This window comes from Odocoileus virginianus, chromosome 14, assembly GCF_023699985.2.
Source record: "Odocoileus virginianus isolate 20LAN1187 ecotype Illinois chromosome 14, Ovbor_1.2, whole genome shotgun sequence".
Taxonomy (NCBI): Eukaryota; Metazoa; Chordata; class Mammalia; order Artiodactyla; family Cervidae; genus Odocoileus; species Odocoileus virginianus.
The window spans coordinates 37,992,715-38,011,785 of NC_069687.1; the positions used below are offsets into that span (position 1 = coordinate 37,992,715).

General features: G+C 37.9%; 1 protein-coding gene across 4 annotated transcripts in view; it reads left to right on the forward strand.

The window, feature by feature from the left end:
* The window catches only part of NNT (nicotinamide nucleotide transhydrogenase), an 89,024-nt gene that overhangs the window by 61,078 nt on the left and 8,875 nt on the right, over window positions 1-19,071 (forward strand). For all 4 annotated transcript variants that reach the window (XM_020885741.2, XM_020885740.2, XM_020885738.2 and 1 more), the window contains exons 18-19: window positions 4,391-4,550; window positions 6,835-6,916. In XM_020885741.2, the coding sequence (XP_020741400.1) occupies window positions 4,391-4,550; window positions 6,835-6,916 (242 nt within the window). The remainder of the gene's footprint in view (window positions 1-4,390; window positions 4,551-6,834; window positions 6,917-19,071) is intronic.

The window sequence follows — 19,071 nt, forward strand, 5'->3', positions numbered from 1 at the left end:
TAAGGTTCACAAGGTCTCATAGCGGTCTGTGACCATAGAAATCACGCCGGGTCAGGTTGCTACTCTGTGATAGCAAACTGTGGTAATTTGGAATCAAGAACAGTTGAAGCTTTAATTTTTAAAAAATATTATTCGATTACAAAAATAAATGATTTTTAATGAAACATCTTTCATTAAGAAAATAGAAAAGGATAAATAAGGATATAAAATAATCTATAATCCTATTACTGCTTAACTGTTAACATTATTAATTCGTATCTTTTTTCATATGTATATGTTTAAGTACATTCTATGTTAATGTTTAATTTTCTTACCAATAAATTTTAGTGTCTACATATTATTATATGACAAAGATTTATCATAATTTATTTATCCAAGTCCATGATATTAGTTGTTTATTTATTTATTTTTTGCTGCAGTATTCCTTTTTAGGCATCATGGATTATTTTCTTAGATCAAATTTCTGTGAGTACAGTTACTTGACCAAAGGGAGTAAGATTTTTTTGTTCGCTGTAGATATGGATAAGTTGATCTTCAAAGGACATTCCAGTCAAAGCTCCCACCAGTGATGTGTGGGGTGCTAGTTTTACTGCTTACTGTCCATTCCTATGACTTCTTGAAAAACAAATAAGACAACAAAAACACGCCTGCCATGTTTTATATTTCAGAAGTACAAATTTCCTTTCCTTCTCAATTTTCCTGCTCTCTGACTTTTCACATTAATCTTCACTGATTCTTCACTTTATTATAAGAAATTACTTATTTCTTATAGTAAGCAATTAGTTTATTATAAGAAATGGTTTATCCATGGCTTGCACTTAGCAGCTTAGAGTGGTTCATAATAATAATAAAAGTGAAATAGCTCCTTGTGATTGGATGTAGTGTACTGTGCTGGGTGCTTTACAAGTATTGACTCCGAATCCTCAAACTAATTCTGGAGGTAGGGAATATTCTCATTTTACTAGGAAGATGTTTTAAGACACCATTTATTATTTGCCTTTGTGTTTGTGGAGCCTGCCTTTGCACTTGGCACATTCAAGTGAATATAGTAATTTTAAAATGAGTGTTTTATTAGCTCATTTCCCAGTTTGGAATCCTCTTCGAGAAGTTATGGTAGCAGAAATACTACCTGTTATCAATATCTGTTAATATTACTAGTACGTTGCCTTCATAATTTTATCATTTATTGAAGGAAATGTCCAAGTCCAAACCAGAGCAGAGTGGTTTTATTGTGTGAGAGGGGTTGGAATGGACCCTAAGTGTAACCATCATCCTGAAAATTGAATTTTTGTTCTGACAAAGAAGCCTTTTGGGTATCCTCTGAGTATTGCTTGGTTACACAATACCCAATATTATAAAAACTAGAAAATATTGAAAGTGTCTAAATAGCCAGCTCAAATGAATGATTTGCTTTATATCCAGAGGTCATAGAGACATTAACCTCTTTATGATTTTACAGTTCATTTACTTGAGATAGTGTCCAAATTAGGGCTTGGGATATAGAAGGCTTACAAAAATGCAACAGCATTCTCAGACTAAATTCTCTGATTTTTGTACTTTGCTGCTTGTTTCCAAATGAAAATAAAGCAGAATGAAGTAAATGAAAGCCAAACCAAAAATAATTTTTTTTTTGCCTTGTGATCAACTAATTAGCACCTACAAAGCATTGAAACGAGGGGATGCTAGTCAATGGTATACATGTTATTATTGCTTTGGTTTTATTTATTTTATGATCTTCCTTTGTTTTCATATTTATTTCTTAGTTTGCTTGGAATTATGTGAATTAAGGATCTCTTTAGTGTAGCATATAATTTTCATTATTGAGCTTAATAACTTAAAAGGAACAGTCCTGGACAGTGTTGCAAATGCTTTGTCTTGGAACTTGGGAACTCTTCAGGCTGTGAATCAGTGGTCACAGGGTAGTCTCATCAGTCACTTAAGCAAGCAAGCAAAAAAAATAAATAAAAATAAAAAAAGGAAACAGAACAAAGCCCTAAACCCTAAACGTTTGTTGGAAATATGATGTTGCAATGGTAAATTCAGAGATGAAGATTGATTTAGTTTTTAGGAGACCACATGGAATTAGTGTAATGGTGATATAATTGAGGATATGTGTTTAACAAGTTGACTTTGATTGTTAAATTACTGTGTGGTTCCCTATTTTTTTCTTGTAAGATACCATCAGAAGTGGGTACACACTAATTAAATATTCTCAGAAATTCTTTCCTTCTTCATTCAGCTTTATAGGAAGAAAAGAAGGGTTCCTTTTAAGCCAAATGAGAGTAAATTGGTCATATCTTCTACATCATATTCGTCTGTCATCTGTCTTTTTATAGGACTATGTGATCCAGGTGATGGAGCCTTTTTGTATGTTTCACTAAAAGAAAATTATAACAAATATTTTAGTGTTTGAAATTGTTCTTTGAAACCATTTTTAAGGGCAAAAATTGATAGAACGTATTTCTAGTAATTTAGTTTCAAAATCCTGTGATTCAAAACTGGAAAGGATTTATAAAAATCAGCAGATGTTGAATGTTTGGGAAGTCTCTGATATGGCTGTTTGGATTTTCATTCAACCTTGGATTTAAGTTGAGGAGGTTGTGTTAAGAATTTGAAACATCATGTTGGATTAGGATGAAGAACTTAAAAGCATCACTTTAATTTTTCTCTGATCCTCTTATCTGTTAGTAATATGCATAAGGATATTCTGAGCTTTATTTTATATGTAATAATCTTAGACAAATTTACCAGACTCTGGGCTCTGTAAATGTGAATGTCTGATAAATGAGGTTAGGTCAAAGGAGCAACTTAAAAATTCTGATGTTTTGACCCACATCTTTGAAACATAAGTGAGGCTCTCATCTTCTCTTCTCTTTTCCTGCCTTTTCTCTGTCCCACTTCAGCAGTTTATGTAAATCTCTCTCCTAAGGTGGTAGCAGGCTGGCCTATCTTTGGATGAGTTGTTTGTTTTTTTTTTTCCTCTGATGTGTTACTTATCACTGAAAGTCTCCAGATGCTTTTTCCTCAATAGTAAAGGGTTGTCTTTTTTAAAAAAGTATAGTTTGACACTTGTATGGCTTTAAAATAGTATAAATGATGGATCAATGATATGTTTATTAAAACCATTAAAATAAGATTTAATTGTTTGGAATTTTTTAATGAAATGATATCAATTATGATCATTTGGGATGACTACTTTGATCATGTATAGTGTTGAAAATGCTTTTGATTACTAAAAACATTCAGCTTCTGGTCTTTTATTTCTATAATTTTTTTCTTTTTACCACCACACCTCTCAAGATCTGCAGACAGTTTTCAAACACATTATTGTCACATAGTCCAGTTGTGTTTGTATTACATTGTTCAGTACAGTTGCTCAGTCGTGTCTGACTCTGCGACCCCATGAACCGCAGCACGCAGGGATGGATGATTGTAAATGAGCATCCAATAAATGCCTCCCACTTATTTTTTCCTTAGATGATTTTTCTAGTTAAAAGGTGGGTGTAAATTTTAGTGAAGCAGGGTATAAACTTTGTCATTTTCCTTTTTGGAAGTGAACTACTTAAAAAGGCTAATGATGAATCCAGTCACTTCTGTTCTTGCTTCTTGGAGCTGTCGGTGCTTTGGAAATTGTCAACTCCTTCACTTTTTTTTCTTGACGGCAGAGGGCAGCAGACTTCTAAATGATACGGGTCTCTATCCTTTGATTCTTCCCTGTTGCCTCTTAACAGCTTGAACTTGTAGCAGAGTTCACCTGAGATATCGGTAGGTAGAGTCACCTTGTAAAATTTCTATAGCCTTCATTCTCTTTTACTCAGGTGAAATACATGCCAATATGGAGATAGCACTTGCTTAGTCAGTACATGGATAAGAATGACTAGATCAGGGTTTTTAGGCCTTCCCTGGTGGCTCAGATGGTAAAGAATCTGCCTACAATGATGGAGACCCAGGTTTGATACCTGGGTCTGGAAGATGCCATGGAAAAGGGAATGGCTACCCACTCCAGAATTCTTGCCTGGAGAATTCCATGGGCAGAGGAGCCTGGTGGGCTACGGTTCATGTGGTTGCTAAGAGTTGGACATGACTGAGCAACTAGTACTTTTTTAATATATATGTTAAAGTCACTAGTAATTTTCCATTAAATGCCTTTCTAAAATTTATTTTGATGGAAAATATATCAGTGTGAAGTTTATTTTGTAGAAAACAATGATGTGATTTCCCAGATGTCTTTTCATCATTTAAAATTTTGAAATAATTTTCAGACACTCGATCAGATTTATTTGGTTAAAATGTTTTAGGTGATCAAGTAAACGTCTTTTAATCGACTCTGTCGTATTCACAGAAAATTTATGTGGATTAAATTTTCACAGCTGATAATTTTGCTCTCCAGGCAATGAATCGCTCCCTGGCTAATGTGATTCTTGGAGGCTATGGTACCACTTCAACAGCTGGTGGAAAACCCATGGAAATTTCTGGCACGCATACAGAAATCAACCTTGACAATGCAATTGACATGATTCGAGAAGCTAATAGCATTATTATTACTCCAGGTAAAAAACCAAAACCCGAAAGCAAACAACCTATAATCACTTAAAGTAATTTCTTATAATAGGAAAAATCAAGTTGGAACTTACTCATTTTTGAAAATATAATGGAAATTGAGAAACAACCCTGTGATTACTAAGTGAATAGTACTGAGAATTCTTGGCTTAGGTTAATCGTTTGGGAATCATATAGAGATTTTATAAATTGAGGTAGTGGATTCTACCTGTGTTTTTCTGTGATTCAGTACAAAATATTTAAATCATCTTTGAGTCTTGGTTATTTTTTTTCTCATTGATAAATTTTGGGCTTATGTCAGGATTAGATAGTATATGAAAGTGTTCAACTCACTCGTTAGACTCAGTAAAGGTTGGTAAATGTTAATATCTTTCTTTCTAAAAGTAAATATTTAAAATAATCATTGAAAATCATGTGATTTCCAACAAGATGAGGTAACAAGTCCAGTAGAAAGGACTTGGTCTAGAAGTTGTAACACTTCTGTTTTTCATTTTGCCTCTAGTAATTGACATGTGGCCCAAGTCAGTTTGTCTCCCCAAGCTTCAATTTCCCAATTTCCTGAGACTTAGCCCAGTACTTCTTTACTCATCAAAGAATGCCATTGCATTTATTACGGGCAGCACATTGATTTCAGATTAGGATTTTAACTCTATCATGCTATCATAGAAGTTTTCTGTAAAGAAAATCAATTCATTTTGTCATGTGGGTAGTTTGTTGGTTGACTGTGTGCTAAGATGTAAATAACAAACGTTAGCAGAACTGAAGCTTCAGGTGACAGTCTTCTCAAGTGGGGGCAGCATTATTTTTCTCTGGGCCTTTGAAACACATGGATTTGGGGATTTGGCTTCTCGAAGATGGGGCTGCCGTTGTCGGCTCGTGTGTGGGGGAGCAGGTAAACCAAATATGCTCTGAGCCTCGGCCCTTCCTGCAGCATGGTTTCTCCCAGCCAGAGTGCATTGGTGTTACCTGTTGAGAGACACTGTCCTTGGGTGTGAAAGTGGAGAGTAAAGGACATACTCTCTTCCCTTAGGCATCTTCCATCTAGTGGAGAAGTCAGATCAGTAAATACTGCAAGATGGGTTATGATAAGGGCTGAATTGGACAATGTAGGCCCGTTTTTCTATCACGGGGAACCTAAGTATTGTTGGGAAGTCAGGATTTGGGTTGGACCTCAGAGGGTGAATAGTATTGGGGTGGGGGAGGTAGGGGGAATACCTTGAGCAGAGATCGGTCTTTGAAAAAATGAGGGTAGGAAAGTGGGGATAGATACGAGATTCACTGGAAAGGGTGGAGGGACAGAACACAGGGGTTGAAGGGGAGGGGAAATGATTGATGTTTTTGGTCATACTTGGAAGAACATCAGAACTACGGAGCCCTTTTTTTTTTTTTTTTTTGGCAGAGGGGAACAATCTTAAGTTCTTATTTGGAAACATTAAGTTTGCAGTGGAACTGGGACAGTGGACAGGCTGAACCAGAGCTCAGTGTTGGGGGGGCCTGGAGGCAGATTGGGAGCTGTCAGGCAGTTGTTGGGGTTACCCTGGTGTCTCAGACAGGAAAGAATCTGCCTGCAATGCAGGAGACCTGGGTTCGATCCCTGGGTCGAGAAGATCCCCTGGAGAAGGGCATGGCTACCTGCTCCAGTATTCTTGGCTGGAGAATTCCATGGTCAGAGGAACCTAGCGGACTGTAGTCCGTGGGGTCGCAAACAACTGGACCTGACTGAGCGACTGATATTTTTTTACTTTCAGGAGGTTGTTGAAGCTGTGGGAGGGGCTGAGGTTTTCCAGGGAGAGAGTGAGGTGCAAAGTTAAAGTCCTGGGGAGAGTCAGGATTTAAGAGTGGCAGTACAGAAGGAAAAGATCTGTTCAAGGAAATCGAGGAAGAATAGTGGCAAAGTCAGGAAGTTTACCAAGGGATGGCAGTGATCTCAAAGCCAAGTAGGGTGACAGTTTGAAAACATTTGTGAGAGCGGGTGAGAGTGTGTACACCGTGCATGTGTGTGCCTGTGTGCGTGTGTGTGTGTGTGTGATGTGGGAGGGAGTGCCCAGCACTGTTAGACACTGTAGGGGACAGAGGAGGGACCATGAGATTTTGAATTTGAAATTTAGGCTAATATTTTTTAAAGTCCATATTGTCAGTTTTTTGTTTTCACTTATAGTCCTGTTAACTGATTGCCCTTTTTGGCATAAAAATATGTTTCAATCAAGACAGAAATTGTAGTTCATGCAATTTGAAATAAAACTGCATTCTTCTGTATTCTCAATGCTCCTGTAGGCTATGGTCTCTGTGCAGCCAAAGCTCAGTACCCCATTGCCGATTTGGTGAAGATGCTCTCTGAACAAGGCAAAAAAGTCAGGTAAGTGCTTGCCAGGCATGTGTGAAAGGAAAGGAAGAGAGATGACTTCCTTTCAGGTGACCGTTTCTTCAAGTGGGGTTTTACCTGTGATACTAGGTAGAGAAAGTTGTGAAAGACCCTGTTCTAGCCTTAGTCTTACTTCCTAGTTTTCACTGTCTCTAATAGCATCCAACTTCAGTATAGTCTCATTTTAGAAAAGGAAATTTTTATGGTACTACATTCCAGGATATTTATCAATAGGGAAAAATGGAAACCTGGTTTCTCTGTGGTTTGACTTGGGGAAGGAGGTCATCAAGGCATCTGAGTCCCATCAAGCTGTGTCTTTTGGGTTTCTGTTGTTCACACAGAAGGAAAACATCTCAAACAGGGGGTCTCCGAAAGGGTGTGAGCCCAAGTGGTGAACCTGTGACTGGTTAATAGTCGATGGGTTTAGCTCTCACACTCGGGCTAGAAAAGACTGCAGAAAACTTTCTTTTTCTATGCATGAGATAGATAATAAAGCCACCCACTTTTTTTTTTTTTTTTTTTTCCATTTATTTTTATTAGTTAGAGGCTAATTACTTTACAGTATTGTAGTGGTTTTTGTCATACATTGACATGAATTAGCCATGGATTTACAAGCCATCCACTTTTTGAACTGTGAATTAGAACAGCTCCTATTGCTGCTATGTGCTACTTGGGCCCTGGACTCTGCTGTTGGGTGGATGGTTATTAAGCAGAATGTGAAGTCAAGGACTCTGCATTTCTAGATTATTCCCCCTGACCTTGGATAAAGGGTTTGTGGTGTGTGAAAATGGGGTCAGGGTAGTGAGTCCTTGCAGTGCGTTATGTCTGTCCTGTGTACCTTGGGGTCCGCCTTCTGGAACTCTGCCGTCGGGAGGCAGTGAAGGGGCCGGCTGGAGTTGCCCTGGGAGCATAGCTGCTGCGTGTCGTGTGGGGAGACTGGTTCATTAGCAGTTTCACTGACATGGAAGTCAGAGCAACAGGATAACTCTATTGTTAAATAAGATAGTTCGTTTACCAAGATGTCATTGCATATTGACAAAACTATTTATGTCTGTTAATAAAATTCCTTTGAGATGTCAATCTTACACTTTTGCCTGGAGGACGATGATAAGAAAATAAACCAAACAGAGTGCCTTGAATTAGTCAGACTATCTGTGCAGACTAGACTCAGAGTCTGAATCTTCAGCCCAAATGTCGCTGCTATTAGTAGCAGTAGAAGAGACTTAGGTGACGAAATCAAAGGGTTATCTAAAAAGTTTTAACGTCAGCTGCATCTTCTTTCTTTCTTCCCACCCTTTTTTCCTTCTCTCAATCTTTTTCTCACTCTCCACCTTCCTGTGATCTGTAGTGAGCCTGTGCTTTTTAAATACACAGAATCAGAATACTATTTTATGATAGGTTCAGCATTGCTGTCGTGTAGATGGCTTCCATGTTTAGTAAAGTCTAAGATGAATTGATAGAAGATGAGAAAAGGCATCATCTTTGTTTTCTAATTTTCACATGAGAGGTCTCATTTTGGTATCTTATTCTTCTTTTCTAGAGGGTATTAAATGGGGCTTCCCTTTTAGTTGTAGTCTTTGCTACTTAAAGCATTTGCAGACCTAGAAGTGGAAAGGATGTGTGATTTTCCTAAAAAGAATTTTTTTCTCTTTATTTGATCCACATGTGAAAAAGTATCTAATGTATTAGTGATGCCTCCTATCACCACATAAATGTTTAGGAGATGAGTGGCAATCATAATAAAACAGAAAGATGGCTTTCATGTCTTAGTTATTCTTAGGGAAAGGAATGATTAATTTGACATAACCTCTCTTGTTACCCACTGGTCAGCCCAGGTTGTGGGTTCAAGGATGGGAAGCTTGACAGAAGGCAGGATGTGAAATGTAAGGAATTAAGAGAGAAAGGGGAAAAAAATCAGGGATAAAGAAAAGGGATGAACCCTGTGAAGTCACTCAGTCGTGTCCGACTCTTTGCGACCCCATGGACTGAGGAGACTAATAGGCTCCTCAGTCCATGGAATTTGCCAGGCAAGAGTACTGGGGTGGGTTGCCATTTCCTTCTCCATGGGATCTTCCCAACCCAGGAATCGAACCTGGGTCTCCCGCATTGGAGGCAGACACTTTATCCTCTGAGCCACCAGGGAAGCCCAAAGAAAAGGGATAAGACAGGAAATTTTAGCTCCTGACCTCATTGAAATTTGAATTTTATCCATGAAGATATAATGTAAAGTGCTGTTTCAGGAGGATTTCTGTCACACTGCATTGAAAAATAACTATTTGACTTAAGATTTCTGGCAGGTATTTAATTAAACATGTATGAATAGTTTCTTAGTCATAATTTTTTTTTTTATTGAAATAATTTTGGGACTTGCCTGGCAGTCCAGTGGTTAGGAATCTGCACTTCCACTACAGGGGACTCGGATTTGATCCTTGGTTGGGGAGCTAATCCTGCAAGCCACATGGCACAGCCCCCCACAAGAAGTAATTTTGTGACCAGAACATCAGGCTTTTCATGAGAGCTTTTAATCATTTTGTATAATCATTGATTTTTAAGATGATTTGTTAATAGTAAGTGCTAATAATATATTATGTGAATGATATTACTTGTCAGCCTAATTTCTACTTTAAGTTAGGAAGAGTTAGCCACTTACATTGATTGCTCTATTTCATATTAAAGATGAAATTATATATTAATATGTTCAATTTTTTTCCTTTTTTACTATAATGAATTTTCAACATGGGCTTTGTAGTAAGTTATATAAGTCTCACATTTGTATTAAATGGAAGAGAGTTATTCTTGCTAACATGGCAGTAGATTATCATATTTTTCCTTTTTAGCTTCCATGGGAGTTTTTTTTTTTTTAATTTTAAAGGGAATCGTGGCAACTTTGTTGATTCTGCTTTATGTGCGTCATCATCTTTCTGTAGCAGAAATGCAGATTTTCTTTACGAAGTTAGGTGCTGGCTTTTTCTTAAGAGGCACATGTCTGTTTGAACAAGAGATGGCTGCAGCGGTTACCTCGTCTTTTAATGAAATAAATCTGTATTTACAGTTTGCGGTAATTTGGTCCTTTCATCACTCTGAGGAGCTCCCACGGTGTTCATTGAGCACAGCTGCTGGGCCTCTGCTGTTAGTAGATCTTCGTGCCTCAGGACCCCGGCATGCCTCGCATCCAGATGTGGTGACATATTCTCACACATTCCTCATGGAAATGTGCCAGTGAGGACATACGATTGTCATCAATTAGTTATGCCCAAGTGGTGCCAAGAAAAATCGCATCTGTCATACAGTCTGTCTGGCTTCATGGCCTCTGATTGATTTAGAGACACTCCTGTTTTCCTTTACTTTGACCATAGTCATAACATGCTCACAGAGAGCTGAGGTTATATAATGAAGCACATGACATTTCATGAAAAGAGCTCATTTCAGAATGTCCTGGAAGTTCACTGACTTAGCCATCTTTACTGGCCAGGAAATTGTTGCTTCCTGAGCACCCAGAATACCTAACTTATGCTTGATCTCTGAAAGCATTTTATTGTAAAAATCTTATGATACAAGAGCACAGACATTTTTTTCTCTTCATTTCCCAATCTTTGGGTCAATACAAGCTTTTCATTATAAAACTGAGGTAGTGTTTCCAACAAATAATCCTTAGAAAGACATATTTTTTTTTTCTTTTTGCAATTAATTAGTCACTGCTTGATTTTCTTTGTGTAAAGCATTATCGCTTTAAAATTTGTCAACTTCTTTGATTGGCTAATTGATGTTATATATGGCTTTCCTGTTAATGTTCAACTCTGTCTATTAATAATTTGCTGATAGAAATTTATTTCTAGGTACTAAGAATACAAGAATGCAGAAGCTCATTTCCCACTCTCAAAAGTTTATAGACAGAGAACAAATTGATCAACAAATGAACGTGTGAATGAATTCCATTTAATGTACTAATGTGCTAAGAAGAATGGAGTAGGAGGAGGGTAGGAAGGCAAAGGACAAGAGTAGATAGCTGTCAAGGGAATATTTTAAACCTTTTATTCTACTCATGACATGAAACTTTTTTGCAGGTTTTAAATAATAAATAATTATTTTTTTCATCTTCTGTCTAAACATATCTAGCTGCCAGTGGTATTTGCAGCTTAATAGTGTTTTATAGTCTTGTGTGACATGACTATAAGTTTAAATGTATGTTATTTTTGCTGGGAAATCTATTCTCTGAAGATACTTGAAGATGAAATATTTTGTTGATCTAAGTGGATTTTCCCGTTTTTCATGGATTAAATGCATTCCAAATAAACAGAGTCCAGCTATCTTGGATTTGTTACATTTTGGGGTGCAGGAAAATCTAGGACATGCAGATTTGTTAAGTAATAAAGGTATGTGCTTCTGAAGAGAATAGCGCTTAGGCCAGATAAAAAGATCCAGTGTAGCAGTTGAGGAAGGAAATAGATATTTTTTATGAGTTTCTTGCCAGCTTTGCATTACTTTCTTATTAGCCATGATTATTCATGTCAGTGACCATTTCACTGTACAAATAATTACATAGTACTTGGTGCCAGGCACTGTTGTAGGTTCTGAGAATACATCAGCGAATAGAAAGATCAAAATTCCTGACCCATGTGGAGTTGACATTTAAAGAGAACTTAGTTAATAGGTGTTAAGATGTTCTGAATTGACACTTATAACCCTACTGTGTTTTCAGTTAAGTCACTAGTTGAAATGATGAAGAACAGCAGGAGCATTGATCATTATATCAGAGTTTCCACTGGCACTCTTTGGTGATGAATTAGCCAGTACTTCTGGTTTTCTGAAAGAATATAATGTGTTTCTTTGCACTGAGCCTGCCTTCTTATAAAACATGGTGACAGGAGGATGGGTGATGGGAATTATTTGTGTAATTAGTCAAATGAGTGAAACTTTTGGTAGAAGAGAGGAAAACCAGTGTGTGTGCATTCACTTACATCTCTGGTCAACCTGCTGTATAAAATTTCCAGGAATCCCTCAGATCAAAGCTGTCTGTTGTGCTCCTAGAAAAGGGCCATCATCCTTCCAGACTCTTGACTGTTGATCAGATTGCCTCTGACTCTGTGCTGTCCACAGAATATTGATATAGTGGAAAGAACAGAAGACTATGTTAAAGGCTGTGATTTAAGTGCTTTATAAAGCTTCTCCCAGCCATGCTGTTCTAGGACTCATTCCTTGGAAATGATGATCACAGGCATTCCAATGGTCAAGGGGAGAAACTTCTCACTATTGATGGAAACCAGTGCCTCTGACCATCAGAGTGATGTTTGGCTTCTAGGTCTACTATTAATTATTATAAACCCTTTGAGCTGATTTTTGTCAATGAGGTTCTTGTAAACATGGCAGCGGAGAAGTAAATAGAAGCCCTCTTGTCATTTCATGTTCAAATTCTTCAGTATCTTATTAATAATTTCCATTTCATGCTACTTACTAGCCATTGCATTTCAAGAGTCATTCAGCACCATTACAGTTATTCAGTCAGAAAGAAGAAATTATGTATAATTTTCACTACATCTCTCCAATGTGTGAGCATATATATTCTAGAACTTTAGCTGCAAATAGAATTTCAGTTTTCCCCCTGATATCATTCTTCATAGTCTTAGTGGTTATTTTGAAATAAAAACCGTGTCAGCAGTCATACAGCTGCTGTTCTCGACTGCACTGGATTGGGTTCGTGAAGGAAAAGGCAGATTTGGGCACAATTTATGACAGTCTCCTTGGAGTGGAAAAGGAAGTCTTGGGGCAGGATTCTGCACTGACATTCACACCAGCCATCTGACCTGGTCCTGTTTAGATGACTTCTTGTTTTTTTCTGGGTGGCCCCAGTGTCACGGGCCACCTCTACACGTGGAACATGTGACCGTAGTGTCCTGTCAAACATTTCTTCACTCATACTCATAGAACAGGTTCTGCTGTTCTGTATTAGAAAAACTGCCCCCGAGACATTCTTGTAAGCCCTTTAACATTCATTATTTTTTCCTGAAGAAGGGGAGGCCGTAGATGAATACCAGATTCAGATCAGAGTTCAGCCTTTATTCACCTTCAAAAAAGGAGAAAAGTACTTAGTGTTCTCCAATTCTGGCAGTTGGAAAGTTCAAGGAAATTAGAATTTTCTTTTTCATTCAGAATTGTATGAGTGGGTTTATCTGAACCATTGCTTCTGAAAAGGACTCACAGTTTTAAAAAGTTGGGTTTCTATCCTTTTGCCTAAGAAGACTTGCCAAAACGTTGATTCCACAACCTTTCTTGTTGATCAGTTTTTGTGGATGACAGCTGCATTGCCGGGCAGGTTTTTTTTTTCTCTGTTTCCATGCTTCTCTTCTGATGGATAGACTAACCCCACACAGCTGGTCCCAGCCTTTCCACCAGGAAGGATACTGTGTGTGTGACATTTAGTCTGCTTCGTATTTTATAAGATTTTGCTTTCAAATGCATTTACTAAAATTATTTCTTTTAAGAAAATAAGTTTTCCTTGTGCTTTTAATAAGTGACCTGTAGCTGTCAATCAGAAGTTCTGGTCAGAATGTGATAAACCAAAGAACCCTGTATTCCCAGATCCTGCCATGTTTTTTAAAGATGCAGGGCACATTTAATTAAAAAAATATTTAAAATAGTTAACAAATCTTCTTATTACCTCCATGAACCTTCCTCAGAATGGAGCATTGCCACATGCAAACATCAAATACAGAGGTTCTTCGGGCATACCTCCTCGCAGGGATTCTATTACGTCTATAGTGAAATTATCAGTCTGTTTTGTGACAGAACACAGTGTACATGTAATTGCTGTTACTCTAAATAAAAGCATCCTGCCTTAGGAAGCATTGTATTAGAGAGACTTTAAAGTCTATTTTAACTCTTAAAGTTTTATTGATTTATAGATATTTATGGCTAAAATCAGGTAGAATAAGTAGGCTTTTTATTTTCCCTTTGTTATATCTTTTCTCGAGTTAATTTGTCAGCCACCTAGGAGCCGAGAATGGTATATTTAGGAAAATTGTGCAATGATGTTATTGGGAAGGCAGGATTTCAAAATGCTGTCAGCATACATTGTCCTGTGTAAAGTTCAATTTTAAAATATGAAACAGTAAAAGAAAGGGTATTAACCCTTTGAACATCTTGGGTATGAGAATAAATTTTGCATAGTGTCTCACAAAACATATAACCAAATAGTTGAAGGTTGTAAAAAGATTTTTTTAAAATCTGGAGATTCTTTTCACTGTTTGTAATAAGCGGCTGCAAAATGGAAAAAACACACTAAATACTTTAGAACGGGGCCCATTTGTCTCTGTAGTTTCTTTGTCTTAGTACTGAGTTGGGATACTTGGCTCTTCATCATGTTTATTGCTAAACTAAATCTGGATATTTCCATAATGCAATCAGGGAAATGTAGTTTATTTGAACGTTGTGGTAGGATCCATGTAGTGAATGGTTTATACTCTGTAAAAGTCAACAACTGTTGTGATACACTGTGGTCAGGATGTATTGTCCCCATGACTCTTGATCATGGGAACTCATGTTGTTACCTTTAGCACATGTGATGTCTGAAATCTAATTTGAAGTTGCAGAAAAACTCTTAAGAGTGGGACTTATATCATTGTGTGTTACTTTGGCCACCTGATGCAGAGAGCTCACTCTTTGGAAAAGACTCTGATGCTGGGAAACATTGAAGGTGAAAGGAGAAGGGGCCTGCAAAGGATGAAATGGTTAGATAGCATCACCAACTCAATGGACAAGAATTTGAGCAAACTCTGGGAGATAGTGAAGGACAGGAAAGCCTGGTGACTGAACAATAGCAACAATTATAAAAAAGACTTAAAATTCATAGTTTTTTTAAATTGCTCTTTTACTAATTTTACCCATTTCACATGGAATTTATGAATGGCTTCTATATGCACTTTTATTTGTTTTTATTCTTTCTTGGTTGATTAAAAGACTCTGAAGATGAGTTGTTTCATTTGAGTGTATTGTTTCACCTTTTCAGAACTGTGCCTGGGTCAGTTTTTAACTGGTGATGGAGGCCTTCGTTTTTATTATATAATGTTACACAAAAGATTTTATTGTTTTTATGCTTGAGAGAGGAAAATAGCAAAAAGTGTTTACCTTTTTCTTAAATTATCTTCAAGATAATTGAGAAGATTACCTTGACTTGTCGGTGACATTTGTTGTATCTTTCAGTTAAGGAAGCAGTACTTTTTTTCCTTAATGGTATCTATAGAAGAGTTAAATGTGGCTTTTGGAAATTTGACACTATTGCAGTAACTTGAATATTAGCTATGACCAAGTGATCAACGAGTCCAATGGTCACAATTATTGACCTCAGTCTATATAGATTATATAATTTCTCTAGCTTTTGCATGTAGTCGCAAGTACAAAGAATTTGTGGCTTTTATTGGACCATATTGATATTTATTGAGATTTCAAAGTAAAAATTAGAAAAACAGCTTAGAAAATGCTGACTACAAATCAACATTTGTTTTACTGTGAAAATATGCCTTTCTTTTTATGTAAATGATCGTTAAAAATGTGCATTTGTTTGAACAATATAGATGAGCATTTATATCACAAAAATATGTTTCAATGGGGTATTATAATTGCAGGTTACATTCATTAAGGGCTTATGTGTGCCAGGCATTGGTCTAAAGTACTTTGTATAAAATGCTCTTTACATGAACTCTCTCCCTTAAATGTCACAGGAATCCTCTGAAAAGGCTTTATTATCACTCCTATTGTACACAGGAGGAAAGGGAGGCACACAGAGGTAAATTGTCTGAGTGTTTTGAACCCAGGCAGTTGAGAACTTTTAGCTGCTACTCTTTACTGAATCTCTGAAATCTTTCTCTCAAAAGAGATATAGCGAGTTTGCACTTTATTGAATCTGCACTTTATTGGTCACACTATGTTCCTTAAAACCCTTTCCTCCCCTCCCTACATCCCTGCCGTCCTTACTTCTCTCTCTCTATTTGAGTTGCTCTACTAGAGTGCCAGGTACTTTGGGAACTGATAAATAAGACACATCCCTGTTCTCAAGTTGCTCTCAGTTTGGAAAGCACAGTCATCAGCCAGTTCCTATAATGCAGTGCTTTGTAAGGAGAAGGAGTGTGAAGAGTGAGTTCTGGGAGCCTGGAAGATTTTCCTGTGATCTCATTTTAGTAGTTATTCCTCTTCTGTAAAATTAGGTTGTGGACAGGGACAGCTGATCCCGTTTTGTTAATAAGCAAGTATACAATCAAGATTATTTTTGCGGTTTAAAGGGAAGAACCGAAAGGCTGGTAGGCTTTGCGTTTCTGAATTCTGGATGTTCTTTGTGTGATGATGGAACATTGATGAACTTTAGCCATCAGTTCCTGGAAATTGCTGGTCATGGGCAACCAGTGTCTGATATAATTAGCTTTAATCCATACTTTGAAGACTAGCCAGCTGCATGGGCCAGAATTATTATAAATTCACATTGACTCATCAATGTGCTCATATATATTCCTACAAATTTAGTGTGTTCTGTCATTTCTCTCAAAACATTGGCATTCTCTTGTAATAGCTTTGCGTGTGTTTCTTTCCAACTTTAGAGTCTTAAAATTTAGTATAATAAATTGTTATACAAACAGATATAAAGTGAGCTGTCCTTTGGGATAGTCAGCATAACATGCTGGTTAGCTATTCACCCCTCACAACTAGCTCAGCAGAAACATCGTCTTTATGCAGTCTGCAGCTAATCAAATATTGCAATAATAACAAATACATTTGGAGGTCTTTAACTTCTAATTTGGTCCAAGATACCTCGGTTAAAATATGAAGATGATAGCCAGATGGATTAAAGATAAGCAAAGGCAGTATTAAAAGCAAACAAATAAAATTTTACAAAATCACTGGAATCAGGGAGGGATGCAGAAGTAAATCACAAAATACAAAAGTAAATCACAAAGTGTATATTGACTTATTCAGCTAAAATGGAATCCCTAGTTCATGGAATTTTAGGACTGGAAAGGGAGTTTGGGGTAAGCTGAGGAAAAGAAACTCACCTCTGAATACCCCACACTTGTGAATGTGTTACCTTATATGGCAGAAGGAACTTTGTAGATTCACTGATGATTTTGAGATGGAGAGATGGTTCTGAATTATTTGTTTGGGCCCATGTAATCACTAGGGTCCTTATGAAAGAGAGGAAGAGGGTCAGTGTCAGAAAAGGGGACGTGACAGTGGAAGTAGAAGTCAGTGATGCAGCCTCAAGCCAGGGAAAGCAGGTAGCCTCCAGAAGCCAGGAAAAGGGCAAGGCATGGGTGGATTTTTCTCCTCGAGGTTCTCGGAGAAGTACAGTCCTGCCAACACCTTGGTTTTAGCACAGGGGTGCTGATTTTGGATGTCAGGCCTCTGTAATTGATGCGTATTCTTTTAAGCTACTAAATTTGTGGTAATTTGTTATATCAGTAATAGGACACTAATACGGACCTTATGTGTCCTGTAGCACAGTGACTCTTGGTCTTTCTTGAGCCTCACCAGGGCTTCCCTGCTAGCTCAGCTGGTAAAGTATCCGCCTGCAATGCAGGAGACCCCAGTTTGATTCCTGGGTTGGAAAATCCCCCTGGAGAAGGGATAGGCTACCCGCTCCAGTGTTCTTGGGCTTCCCTGGTGGCTCAGGCGGTAAAGAATCCACCTGCAATGCAGGAGACCTGGGTTGGGAAGATTGCCTGGAGGAGGGCGTGGCTACCCACTCCAGCAGTCTTGCCTGGAGAATCCCCATGGACAGAGGAGCCTGGCGGGCTGCAGTCCACGGGGTCACAAAGAGTTGGACATGACAAAGTACAAGCCTCACCAGTCAGGTTTTGGGAGAGGGGCGCAACAGGAGGCACTTGTTGATGCTCAGAAGGATTGGGAGATTAGGAGAAATTTTTGGTGTCCAAAATTTGCTACGAGGATCTCAGAAGAGCACAAATTCGTTGCAGTTAGTGGCGTAGGATGGAGGTAGATCAGTGTCTTGTAGTTCTGGAAATCCTAAGTTTTACCAAAGTTGTTGTTCTCTCTTTGTAGTGGTTTTGAGCCTGCCCTCCACCCGCCCCCCCCCCCCCCCCCCCCATTAAATAAAGAGCCGTCTCAGCTGCCGTAACTGCCCTGACTGTGTCCACTGCTGGCCAGCCATCCTCAGCATTTATTTGTGAAATCCTTTTGACTCCATTTTGTGCTGAATTAGTGGTTTGAACGTCAGCTCAGTTGAGTGAAACCGTCTCTTCCTGATCCACCAGAAAAGAGGCCTGAAACTTCCCCTTACTAGGGAGTTTGTTCTCTTGTGGCTCAGCTGATTAAGAATCCATCTGCAATGTGGGAGACCTGGGTTTGATCCCTGGGTTGGGAAGATCCCCTGGAGAAGGGAAAGGCTACCCACTCCGGTATTCTGGCCTAGAGAATTCCACGGACAGTCCATGGAGTTGCAAAGAGTCGGACACAACTCAGCGACTTTCACTTTCTAAGTTTTTGACAGAAAGTATTTTTAAAAAAATTTAATTCCAGTTCTTTCTTTTGCATTTGAAGACCATTTTCTTTCTTTCAGTTAAATGAAAATAGGGAGTATTTGGTCAACTTCTGTCTTATTTGGTCTGCTTGAAAATCAGTTTGCCTTTTTTTCTAGCCAGTTGATCTTTTTTCACTTAATGTGGGTTATTTTCTAAGTTGTTAGGTATTTTATGTTTCTCTTGAACTTTATCCAAGTGCCCTGTGATCCTTTTAAGCTACAACTCCCTAACTAAATCTAGTTATTTAGTTTTATTATGGGATCTAGTCAGTAGTGGAAGATAAGAGTACCTTTTACTGATATTTGAAAACAGCCCTGCATTAATTTTGAATGTTGACTTGAAATCACCACAGTTGAAATACACATTGGCATTGACTTTGAATAAAAGTCAGCTGATTAACAATGTAATTTGATATGTCAGCTGTATTACTAAGAACCTCTGTGAAGTGAAATGACTTTCCCAAACTAAATTTTTGAGTTTAGGATGTATTCTTTTGGAAATTATTTTGTTCTATCATTATTCAAAAATAATGACACGTTAGGGTCCCCAAATTTAATTACAGAATCTCTACCTTGGTGGGCACATTCTTTGTGCTTTTAGTTCTTCCGCAAGCTGTTTGGGCTTCCT